Source organism: Apostichopus japonicus, chromosome 7, assembly GCF_037975245.1.
Source record: "Apostichopus japonicus isolate 1M-3 chromosome 7, ASM3797524v1, whole genome shotgun sequence".
Classification (NCBI taxonomy): Eukaryota; Metazoa; Echinodermata; class Holothuroidea; order Aspidochirotida; family Stichopodidae; genus Apostichopus; species Apostichopus japonicus.
Window position 1 is genome coordinate 4,307,148 of NC_092567.1, and position 13,333 is coordinate 4,320,480.

Below are 13,333 nucleotides of genomic sequence, written 5' to 3' on the forward strand. Positions count from 1 at the left end.
TTTGTGTCGACATTTCTAGATAAACGTCAAAACTTCATGAGAAACGTTACAATTTCTATAAAGCGTGGAAAGTTGCGATATCAGTCTAAATTGTTCTATAAGAAAAATCAAATATCAGAAATAAAACCACAAAATGTCAATATGTAAAATCGTTTTTGTTTTCGAAAATAATAGTCAATAGTCGAGGTATAAGCAGGGTTAATTCGACCAAGAATGTTTTAACAAAATTTTCTGGGATCAATGTTCCTTCCGAGCAACCCTCATATATTATATTGCGTACTTACAGTAATTGGTAATAACAGTCGGAGCGGATGTTGACACCTGGTACAGATAAAACCAACAGAAAAAAGGAGACCTAGGCAATAATGTTTCATACTATAAGTTATACCTCTATCATTCCAATTTAGATACTTTCAAGGGGTGGCAGACAAATATTTGAGGGCCTATTGCCCTCCCGTATAGACCCTTCTGCTCCTACTCTGCCCTCCATTATGATACAAGATTAATCTCTGTACAGAGTAAGTAAATCTTTGATTTTGCATTAACGTTATATTTGCGTATTGAGAGAGTAAAAGTACACCGGTTTTACACACTGAAGTTCAGTTGCTGCCCAGTGTATATGACTGGGGGTGGTAGACATATATTTGACGGCCTATCCTCTCCCCTAGCTACCCCTCTACTCCTGCCCTCCATAATGGTACAAGATTACTTCAGTTGCTGCCAAGTATATATGGCTACTCTTGTAGAAAAGAGTAGCCTCCATAACATTGTAACAAGAGCTCACTGAAACACGTCATTCACAGGACCCGAAGCACTTGATAAAGATGCCTCGTTAAACATCGGTCGTTGATTATCATTAGGCTTATGTCTAGAATGACTATATAAGCTGCTGTTATACGCGTGACATGAGCGAAAGACTTGTGACTTGACTTGACAAACATTGGCTTGAGGAAAACACTGTGATAAACTCAGCTCAAAGTTCAGCTAACAGTAAAATTAAATCAATAACGTGTCATCCATAGTAACTTGATTATAAATTATTAAAGCAATAGATGTTTTCAGTCGTATTAACCAGTGATTTCCATAAAAGAAAATGAAACGCATTTCACTTGTTACATATCAGAACACGAGAAAAGGGGACTTTTCAAATAACAGGGCTTTCCGTTCTTTAAATGCTGTTTGTTTTTACTTCTTAATATGAATATATTTATTTTCGTATCTATCTTTCGTTTCCATAACTAACTATATTAATACTAACATATGTTCACATCTAACCTACCTTTCGTAATCAGGAACATGCTTGCCTATTGTTATCGCTATTTACTTATCCTGTACCACAAACTAAATATATAACGTACTTTACTACCGTTGTATGACAGTCACTGTTTACACAACAAACAAATACAAAGATCGTGTACAAATAAGTTGGCCTGACGTTTCGATCTTAGCAGGATCGTAATGATCACTTGTCATTTAGCCTTTGAAGTAGATCCTGCTAGGATCAAAACCTCAGGCCAACTTACTTTTACACATTCTCTTACACAGGCTCTCTAGTGGATAAGCAGTTTGGTAACAGTTTTATTTTTTTTTAAATATAAAGATCATAAGAAGTTTGCCCGTGGTATCGTATAATCGTTTCATATTTAGTTGATATTATCATTTTTACGATATATGGCTAGATATCTTGTTTAGATTGAAGATAAGATGCTTCAGTTCATTACGTTTTAAATTATCATGTTTTTAAAAGATGGATAACGAAGATGCAATTTTTTCTCACTGTGAAAAGAGGGAAAAATTCTATGAGTCCCGATGAACTTTATAGAGCAGCTTTGAAGGGCAATCAAGATAAAAATTTATTGTCCCTAATAAATTGGCCTTTTTTTTAAACACAGATAACAAAATAATATTCCGGAGCTAACAGCATCCATTAGTTTTATTTTGTTCATCTAAACGGCAAATGATACTGGCTTGATACATCCCAGCAGCATAGGTCACATACACGGATGTCGTGTATTGAAGGTAAATATTACATCCAGTCTGCATTATGTAATAAAATCTACAAATAACTAGAACAACTGTATACAAATACGTGTCATTGTGGTGCGCGATGAAGGTGAAATTTAGTTTGTTGTAATTGATATTCAATGGATGGGTCTTTGTAACCGTATTGTATTTAAGAAAGACTCACGTATTTTCCGGACGTGACAGAGAATACCCAGTCCTGGACACTGATTGGTCAACTTGAACAACATGTTAACGTCACTGTATCTTCGTCATAGAAATTGAACAAGGAAGAAAGCTGACACAGTTTATGGCCGTTTGTTTAAGCAGTAAAGCCTTGAAAAAATGGAGGGCGCTTTGTAGTGTACGGCAAAAGGCCAGATCATTTGTTAGTCTTTACATATACATATTGTGCATTCGACTTTGAAACTGAATTTGATTTTACCCGCTTTTTCTGAAAGAGAAGGCGTACTTTGCGCAACAGAGACATGTTATGGTGACCATAGTGGTAAGTACTATACTCCTGGCTTTTTCTCACATCTATAACGACTCGAGTAAGTGGAGTGTTTGTGCAACTTTTAATGTCTGGAAAGTGTCATTTCTGGTATCTGAGAGGCATATGGCAAACATCTGTCTTGTTTGTATTATTTTACTGCTCCACTCAAATAGTGACATAGCCAAGTTGTCCCTTAAAAAATGCCGTGTAAAGGCAACCCACCACCCCTCTTCCCCTTCCCACACACCTTGTTTCGTGTAATATTTCCATATTAGTCTGTGCATGCAGTTATTAGTTTAATTTTAACGTTGCAAAGTCGGTAGTAGCCTAGTTTTCTATTATTGAATTGTTAGTGGCAAGCCCACGACATCATAACCATCATCCCATGTTATTCTGGCATGTGGATCTGTCGTTAGGGAAACAGTTTTGAGAAAAATGAGGTGTTAACATTTTTAAAATTAGGCTTTAGTTATATCGCATCCGAAAGCCGCCGTGGCCGGTCTAGGGCTTAGGCTAACTATATCCAGGGTCCAGTGAATAACAACATCAGCTGAGCAGACGACACTAGTAAAGAAATTAGATTCCTATGTAATTGCTTCTATTATCGATACCTAAGAATAACTTGTAAAACTTACAGTCCACTGCCACATGTTTGGCACCCAAATGCGGCACACGATATCACCATTTCGAGTGATTTATGTCAACTTTATCACTTCAGTTATGTCAAAGACCTAGTGCTTGTATTACGCGCCAGTACTTTCTTGTCGTATAAGCAAAGCGCCACCAGTTGGATGGGTGGCTTCATTATACTGTATGTCGCATGACGCCATTCCCCTACTTCAATTTCTATGATCCTCGCCCAGTTAGCGAAAGTTAACGAACATACGGTGATTTACACTGAAGGCCTAATGCACAATTACTCTAACGAATACAATGTAGGTCCAGTCTCTCATTGCACTATTACACACTCCGGGCGATTAAAAATTGCTTGTTCGGTTTCCTGGCCCTGGTTCATGATCCAAAACACGTAATATACGTACAGAGCAGCTAGCTCTGGCAACTAACTTTGACTGTGTAGTATAATGCCATACCATTACGGGCTAGCTGTTCGTGCCCGAGATCACCAAATAACACCGAGTTGTTGTGCATAATACGATTAACATTTGTTGCGTGCAATTTTTTTTTTGATTAACTCAAATGCGTTCAAATGTTACCTGTCTTGTTCAATTCGAGAAAAACAAACCAAAGTAGAGAATTTTAAGTATTGTTTTGAAGAAGTATTCTACTCAATGGGATCATTTTTGTTTACGTGTGCCAGTGCAGAATTAACTGTTTGCCGAAACAATTCTTTGCAAATCTGGGTCTGGATTTTTTCCTGCGTAGCCAAGATGTGAATTTGAGATTGCTATGAAGAGTGTATGTTCAGCTGGCATTCACCAGCCAGACATGCGGATGGTGGAGCGGGCTTGTATTCCCAATATTGTAGCGCGCGTGGGCACTACAATAGCTAGAACGGTTGTAAATTCTGAATGAAATATCACCTTCTCCTCCCCTGTCTGGTAGAGATTTCTAGGGTGTAATGGCCCTTCTTTCAAAAGCCATCATTTGATTGCTAAAGGGATTTTATTGTTTTGTTGGTCTACATATATGGTACTGTCATGGTTGAATCTTAATTTGTTCATTGTTAATAACAACGTTTACATGACTCTGTAGATCAAGGTATTGAAGTTTCCTTTTTGGTTTAAATGCTTCGTCTTAAACTTAATATAAAAGATCGAGTATATTTTCATAACTTATTTATAATTCATAATAATAATACTAATGAAGTATAGTCTTTTTGTTATTGTATGTATTTAATCCCATGTGTTAGGACGTACATTCACATTGTATCTTAGATATAATGGTAATGTTAAGTCTCATTCTTCAAACATTTCAAATTGCATTTATCTTATTAACGGGAGAGTTTTTTTAACCAGGGGTCTTTCGGCAACCCCACCTAACCTTCAATACCACTCTGCCGATATATGGATAATACCGCTGTAGTGATTACAATGGTATAATGGTATAATTCAGCTATTTCTAACAATCCGTTGTTACATCTTTCACCATCCTCCACCTTTACAGGAAAAAATCAATTTAACCTAATATGTCACAATTGTCCACAACAATACACCAAGAATGTTGGAACCAGACAAGCACTTTGAGGATCTGCAATAAAACATTACATAATTATAATTAAGAGCTGATAAACGATTGAGAAATATGCACAAATGATTGATATTCCAAGATTTGGTCTCTGCAAATACAACCTGTATGTGTAATATATGCATTTCTTTTTTGTAACTGCAGTGGTAAAGAACATTTGAGTCAATACATAGCTATATGTTATGTTCGTGGGAGAGGGGAATGGGTAAAATTATTTTCATATTTCCCTTGTAACGCCGATACAAATGAGAATATCGATTTAAAACTCAAACATCACATCAATCATCGCGCACTAAAAGTCACTTTGTTACACAATTCATCGTATTTATTTAGCCTTTCAGAAACCATCACTCGATATTTACATAACAAACTAACAGTTTACCATATCACTGATCAGCTGATATTGTTATCTATTAATACTTTGATCCAGTACAATACTATATTCGCGTCTTCTATACTTCAACGCAGCGAAAACAAAACATTGATCATGACGGGGGGGGGGGCTTAGTGTAACACCAATGACCTCTCTCCGTGACAGCTCCCTAATTATACCAGGGTGCACCCATTGTGACAGCTCCCTAATTATACAAGGGAATCCTTTCTTTGTGACAGCTAATATTAATATCAGGGAGCTCTGTTTGTGACAGCTCCCTGATAATACCAGTGAGTTATCTCTGTAACGGCTCCTTTATTATACAATGGAGCTATAAACAGATGATTATACCAGGGAGCCCACTTTTAGACAGCTCATATTAATTCTAGGGAGCTCTTTTGTTACAGCTCCCTAAAAATACCAGGGATTACTCTATGCACCAGCCGCCTATTATACCCTGGACCTCTCTGTGACAGCTTCCTAATTATATCAGGCAACCGTCTTTTTTGCAGCTCATATTAATTCTAGGGAGCTCTGTTTGTGACAGCTCTCAAATAATAACAGGGAACTCTTTCTGTAACAGCTGCCTAATTATACCAAGGACCTCTCTGAGACAGCTCCCTAATTATTCCAGGCAACCGTCTTTGTGACAGCTCCTATTAATATTAGGGAGCTACAGTATGTTTGTGACCGCTCCCTAACAACACCAGGGAGCTCTCTCTCTCTCTGTCAAAGCTGCCTAATTATAGCAGGGAGCTCTCTCAAAGACAAAACAGACCCTGTAAATTAATAGTGACATTTTGAAAATAAGATGTTATGGACATACAACAGTGCCTTTATATTGTAAATTAACACTCAGCATTGGTTGTATATAGAATAACAGTTGAATGCACTATAAACTGCATGACGCCAATAATGAATAATTTGTCTTTAATAGTGGGTATTATAACACCTTTGCATGAATGCACAATTACAAGTTATCACCGTTCTGTATCAACAAACAAACATCGGACACTGTTCAATTTGCATATTAATAAAAAAAGTGCTACCAAAATTATGCGGGTTATATTCACGTTTGGTGATTTCTGTGTTGAATTATGCGCATCATGTTTCTAATTAATTTAAAAGTTGGTAGAGTTACTTCATTTGATATCAAAGCATGTGTTTTACTGGTTAAAAACCGTTGTTGTTGGTGCTAAAATTAACGTCACATAGCTCACTATTTTCTCAAATACACAGTCGGTATATAAAGTTGACTTAGCTCTGAAGCATTTACTAAAACTAAGACTGAACGTATAATAAATAGGTGTTCCCTTTTGAGGGGAATGGTGATACACACCGACGAAGATCACACAGTCACAGTGTCGATGTAAGGGAACTGGGGTTGAGAGCGGATCAGTCGTTCGGTAGTTTGGTTTTCGGGCCCAGGTTCTTTCCTTGGTGACTTTTCTTTAAAAAGTACACTCATTGAAGCGTATCGGTATTAATTTACACTAAATAGGTTGGCCACTTATGAATTAATTACAATAGAAGTAAAAATGTAACCTGATAACAGTATGAATCGTTTACAGGACAGAAATTATTCCTTTACAGAATTAACTCTAACTATTTGATTTCACGGTTCTAATGTTTTCGTTTAAAACGGAGAAACGTTTTTTCACCATTTTTTTTTAAATTGCGACATAGCACATGCATCCTGGCTGCCATTATTCGTACTGTATGAATAAGTTTTTGTAACAGTGTGTTAATAACATAAACCTCTCGCTGTCAGTGACATCTCCCTGCACCAGGAAACTCTATCGGTGATAGCTCCTTACATGGCTTGAGGCTAGACTGAAACTACATTAATATGGTTCGATGATCATACATTACACTCCCTGTAAGGGTTGTTACTACAGTACATTAGTATGGTTCAATGACCATACACTACACCCCCGGTAAGGGTTGTTACTACATTAGTTTGGTTCGATGACAATACATTCGATGAATATATATATATATATATATATATATATATATATATATATATATATATATATATATATATATACCTAGGTAGGCCTATGTACTGTATATGTACCTAAGTATTTGCTCAAATATCAATCATACTAAATACTGCTAGTAATACTGTTGAGAAGAAAACAGGCTACATATTTCATTACAAAGAATACACTTTGATCATTCACCTCTCTCAACATTTCCTGATATGTATTACCATACCATACCATGTGTTAACATACGATTCTTTTTCAATTTGAATTAGTAATGTCAGACGACCAGGAATGATGATGATGTATTACTATATCGGTGAAATCACTAATATCATCAACATATTTTAATGAATGCTTTACCATGCAACGTGTAAAATTATACTTTCTTAATTGTTGTACTTTTTTGGCTCTTTTAGGTCAATTATACAGTTTTATTTTGATAGAAGAACTGCCAAATGACTGTTTCGATCACCCCATTGTAAATTATCGATTACCGACCATGTATTGGTATTAATGATAACAGATGTTACATTATGTTAATGGGGTAGCTTAAACGATTAGACAATTTCCTCCAACATATAAGGCTTGTTGTTCCAGGTTCAATTCAATCATTCGAAGCATTTAATATTTATTTAAAGTCTTGGAAGACTAGCTATTTATTCGTAACAAAAGAATCTGAAATTCCAAACATTAACACTCCACGTGTTTATGTTGAAGTATATGTTCAATATTATCAATTCATCATCAGTTTGATTAGAGTTTTAGCGCAATTTGGCACATGCAGAGATTATTCTGATTGGTTTAAATATATGACATCATTTGCAATTATTCTCAATACACCACTGTATATTCATTAGCTAGGAAAACCATCCTTCATCTGTAAACCTAAATTTTTATGATTTAAAGTGGCTTAAATAATAGTTTTTAATGACTATGAATAGACTTGAGAATAAAGAAAACAAAACCATTATAAAATAGTAAACAGTTCCTAATTAGGTGTAGGAAAAAATGGAAAAGGCTTTTTTTTATTAGCTAACTTACATGATTTTTAGATGCAATATCCAGCAACTGTGTCGTCGATCTTTGGAGAAGAGCGCTGTCGCCTCTCTTTATCCCAACGGTACGCGAGCAGAGCTCTTTCACCGAAGCCATAATGTCGTTGACGTCACCAGTTTGTTCCAGGATACAGAGGATGGCAAAAGTATCCCCGCCTGGTAATCCCTTCAAATGGTTGATGAGTTTCTTTCCAGCATTGGGATCCAGACCACAGGCGAATCTAAACAGGTACTGAAGATCAAATGGATCTAAGAACCTGAGCATATCGGAGAGATCGTGTGCGTTCTTTACAAGAGTGACAAGGTGGTGGGCTGCATACCATTCACAGAATAGTTTATGATAAAAACGGACCATCGTTGTAATAGAATCATCGCTCACTTCATCTTCTTCGACCAAAATGCCAATTAAAATATACTGGTCATATAATTCTGGCCCGACTCTTTGACGAAATCTAGTCTTAATCCATGACAATTGTTGTTCCTTGTTTAATCCTTCGAAAGCTATTTCGTCTAGCTTATGATGTTCCATTTCATGAAGATATAACTCGTTGCTTCTATTGTCTTTAAATTTCTGTTTCAGATGGTCGTAAAAACATCTAATCATGTATTTGAAGAACTGTGTGACAGACTTGAACTTCATGGAGTCTCTCTGATCCTGAGCCATGTGGGCAAACATCACGAATATGAGAGGCACCTGGCAAAGATCAGCAAGGATGGAGTTTTCATAGAGTTGTTGATTTATTTCTTCCACTGCCTCATAGTTGTTACCTACTACGGCCTTGCGAATGTACTCATCCCTAGCTTTGTCATCGAACCCTATTAGTTTGGCCCTCTTAGTTTCTTTTCTAAGACATTCTGGAAGATATCTTGTCGTTAAGCTGACTTCAAAGTCTGCAAACAGTTCCATCTTGATGATCCTGTGTACATCGTCATTATCATTGCTGTCCCTGCCAGGATATTCGTCATATCCATCCAAAATAATGTGGACGGAAGAGCAACTGTCAATGATCTTTTCAATCTCATGTTTGCTAACACGGGGTTCATGGAAGAGAAGAAATGACTTAATCGCCCTATAGAGAGACTTTACACTTCCAAGTTGTCTTAACCGAAGAAGAATTAGTATTTCTACATTGTTCATCGGGGAATCCGATACGTCATTGCACCAATCGTAGGCCAACTGAAGGGTTAACGTCGACTTACCATACCCGGGCTCTCCTTGTATAATGCGTCTTTTGGATTTAAACCGAAAGTCAGTATAAATACTTTTGTAAGATTCCAAACGCTCCCATGATCCTCTGGTGCCTGGCGTTAGCTCTGGTGCCAGACAAACTTCAACGCCGCCTTCTACAAAGACCTTGTCAACACAATAAAGTCTATCTTTTATATATGGTAGGGGTTGAATCGCATCATATTGGCCTTTATATGTACTTTTGAGACCTTCTATCAGAAATTGTTTCTTCTCTAAACAAAAAACAGAAACAATATGTGTAAATGCTACCACGTATGACTACATGTGACGAATAATAAATTAGTGACACACATGGGAACACCTAAATCTTAATTGTTTATACGTTATTGATATTACAATTTTGTTACTGTTATATGTGTTATTAAGACGACAGAGTGGAAGGCAACTACCTTGAAGATCGGCATTCAGCTCCATTATTACGTGATTTACTTCAGACAGTCTACGAAGCGTAAAGGTGTCGTGTGAGTACAGCCCCTGCCCATCGTTTCCGAGAATCTGTTTTAAACATATGAGCAAAATAGGGAATATAAATAATTACATCGTTCCGTTAACCGTCAAGATATATACTGCATTGTTTTAATGTTGCATATGGTTTGGTTCAATGTGTTGTTATTTAAAATGTGTTGGAAAAGAATATTTTATTCCTAGGAGGTGCAATGATTAGTACATGACAAGAGAAACCAAGACAATTTTCATACCGATACCCCTATGATGCCTAACTCTATGCTACGTGTTACAATCATTAAAATTACTTAAGCGCAAATAATTTATTATTCCAAACAGTAATATCCATCAACCGGAATATCTCTCACATATTAGTTAAAGAAGGTAACAAGAGTTAATGTTATGTCGAATTACCATCTTGTTGAACCTAAAGAGAAAAGTAAATCAACTGAAACTGACTTACGATTTGCCCTTCATGTCTTCATGTAATCATTGATCGTGTTGTTACGAGTTCATATGCAGATTTGTCTACCTGTCAATTGAATAGAAACTTCCTGTAAATAGCCTTGCCTGTGTTAAGCAATGAACTTCAACCACATAATAAAATTCCTTTGATTGTGTGCGGTATAAAGAAGTTGAAATTCCATGGTCAGTACACATGCGACTGACATAGGCGAAAACGTGTATCAAGATGACTAACATCATCATAACGGTGAAAGTAGTAAAACTTATGTATTACAGCAACATGCCCGATACCACATGAACGCATAATGTACAACGTACGATTTTCCTAAGCGGATGTCATTTAAAACAGACATGGGCTTTCTGTATATCTGTATGACGGGTCGTTTGAGTACAGCTCCTGCCCATAGGATCTGTTTTTTAATATGGGGAAAATAGTGAATCTAAATAATTACATCATTCCGTTAACCGTCAAATGCTGCATTGTGTTGTAGTTGCTGTTAATTGTTCAGATCAAGGTTCAAGAACACTTTGTACTAAAGTGCAAGTCAGTTCGTTTTACAGAGCAACGTCTTCAAACTGTTTGCGATCGCTCAAAAACCAAAAAAGAACTTGCGTCCCGGCAGTCTTGCATGAAACATTCAATTTAATATACCTGTATAGGAACACACAATACTTAGCTATAATGAACCCATACATTACATTGGATTATGCGCAAGCCTATATTGATCGATATGCCTAGGTCTATAATAGGCACACAAAACCAAATTATGCAACCTATAACTAAACTACAAAAACAAGTGGTTGTCAAGTTTCGAAGCGGGTAATTGTGCCGTAGACTAGCTACAGTACTATGTATGGTAACCTAGACATCACACAATGTATACTATTGTATGGTATGAAACTCTATTCCATAGCGTCTGTGATAATGTTATCGTCTATGAACACGCTGTGGTGTTTGAAATCAATGTTATGTAAAACAGTGCATAGAGAGAAAATTATAAAAATAAAAAAATATTTTTTTTAAAATCTCGACGACACAAGAACACGCCCCTAAAAGGCCTAGTACTTGCTCACGACATTAATGAACCCTACATAAGTTACCATTAACTGTTACCCAATACAATGTTATTTGTAAGTTGTATTCAAAGTTGAATGAAATTTTCCTTATCTCCAACCACTATAGACAAGTCGGCACAACCCCGGCTCGATCTGACCCCTTTCCAGTTACAGTATGTGTAAATAACTTTTTACACAATGTCAATTAAAATAATCAAGCTTCAGTGACTTAGTGTGACAATGTATGAATGTAGCATCAAAGACATTATAAACTGAAGCACATGGTCAAAAGGACAGCGAAATAGTTTTCAACGACAAAAATACTGTGGTAATGATATACTTTTTACTTTGACAACTCTCAATGCAGTGAATAAAAACATACTGTGAGATGAGAGTTGTTGTTACTTTTCGCTAAAACAAGTGTTATTTCCAGTGATAAATTGCTCCTAAACTATTGCTTCGGGATACTTGATCGTTTCAGAGGTCATGATGCCCAGTCCAAAAAGTACAATATACGATTACAACGATTACAATGCTTTCCTGTAATATATTTGTAAGTTGTGCAGCTATCAAGTTGCTACTTCATGCTGCAATTCAGCATGAGAAAGGGTTTGGTGCAATTTATTTTACCAACGTAACCATCTGAGAGCTGTGAGTGTATTTAACTATAATTGTTAGTATTAAGTTCTTACAACTTACCAATGTTAGGTTTCTAGCTTGCCTCAATATTAATTTTTGAGGTTTTTTAAGTTGCTCTGATGTACAAAAGAGGTCGTCTTTGACAGCTAATAACTCAAAACACGTCACGTTGAAAAAAAATAAAATATGATTACTGTTTTTATTAATAAAAGAGGTATAGTACCACCCTGTTTGTACAAACATTTCAGGAGGGTATTTCCCTTATTTTTAAATGAAGAACCCTCAAAGTTTGGGATTTTTACAAATCAAAAAACGATTTTCCTGTTGTGATGTTCCATATTTGTGTGAGCCTGGATATTGTACTTCAAGTTCATTCAAATAAATAATCTGAAGAATTCAATGTCATATAAACAAATAATAGTTGCAATTCACTGTCTGCTTCTGGTTTACTTTACTTAAAAGACATTACTATACAATAAATGGCAATAGACACATACATGTACAGTGTGTATTAGAATTTGCAAATTTCTCAAGAAAGGCAGAAAGTCAATAAAATGATATTTGTTCCAAAGTAAAAAGTATAACCTTTAGGTATGTAGTTTGTAAACCATTTTTTTTCAGTTCAGTATATGTCCAGAAGAGTCAGTTGAACAACATTGTTTTAAGGTTAGTTAAAAGGGAGCTCCTGTGCAAAGTGGTTATCAAAAAAGCATATTGGGTCATTCCGTGTCAAATCACGATTGGCTGTTACTAGACCCTATCCAAAAATTACCACCTTCATTGCATGATCAGAGCGTCAGGAATACGCATATTCTGACTATTATTATCCCACTACGAAATTATGCAATTTGTATTGTGTATTACTGTATTTAGTTTGTAAATTCTACTAATGGATATCATATCATTTATCTTACAAATGTGTACATTAAAAGTTCTTTGTTATGATACTAGTTATATTTGTATTGCAAAGGTGAAGTGTATATTATAGGCCCTGAAAAATTAATATTACCCAACGCTGGGGTAGGTGGATATCTAACCAAAATATGGTTCAGGGTTTGGTCATTCTACAATTACATTGACAATAACCCATATGCGTGTGGTGGTTAAAAATTACGTCAATTCAGTTTGCCTCAAATATTGGTTAAGGGGTCTAATCAGTACACTGAGTCAAACCTTTTGTTACTGTATTTTCATTTAAAATTGGGAAATTATCATCTGCAAAGGACTAGAATTATGTCGCGTTTTACGAGATTAAAACGTGCTAGGGCCTAAATGCACCAGCATCGATAAAAGAGATAAATACATTTTGTGCGGGTAATTTGTGTCGAAGGTAAATGACAATGTATGGAGACGAAAACC

At 36.0% G+C, this 13,333-nt stretch overlaps 1 protein-coding gene across 2 annotated transcripts in view; it reads right to left on the minus strand.

Annotated features, from left to right (window-relative positions):
* LOC139969978 (NLR family CARD domain-containing protein 4-like) overlaps positions 1–13,333 on the minus strand; it is a 585,990-nt gene that overhangs the window by 194,847 nt on the left and 377,810 nt on the right. The window contains exon 5 of one of the 2 annotated variants that reach the window (XM_071975473.1): positions 4,137–4,705. The exons of the other annotated variant lie outside the window; for it this stretch is intronic. Coding sequence (XP_071831574.1) covers positions 4,634–4,705 — 72 coding nt within the window. The 3' untranslated portion in view covers positions 4,137–4,633. Of the gene's footprint in view, positions 1–4,136; positions 4,706–13,333 lie in introns of those variants that run through there. 2 annotated transcript variants of the gene reach the window in all.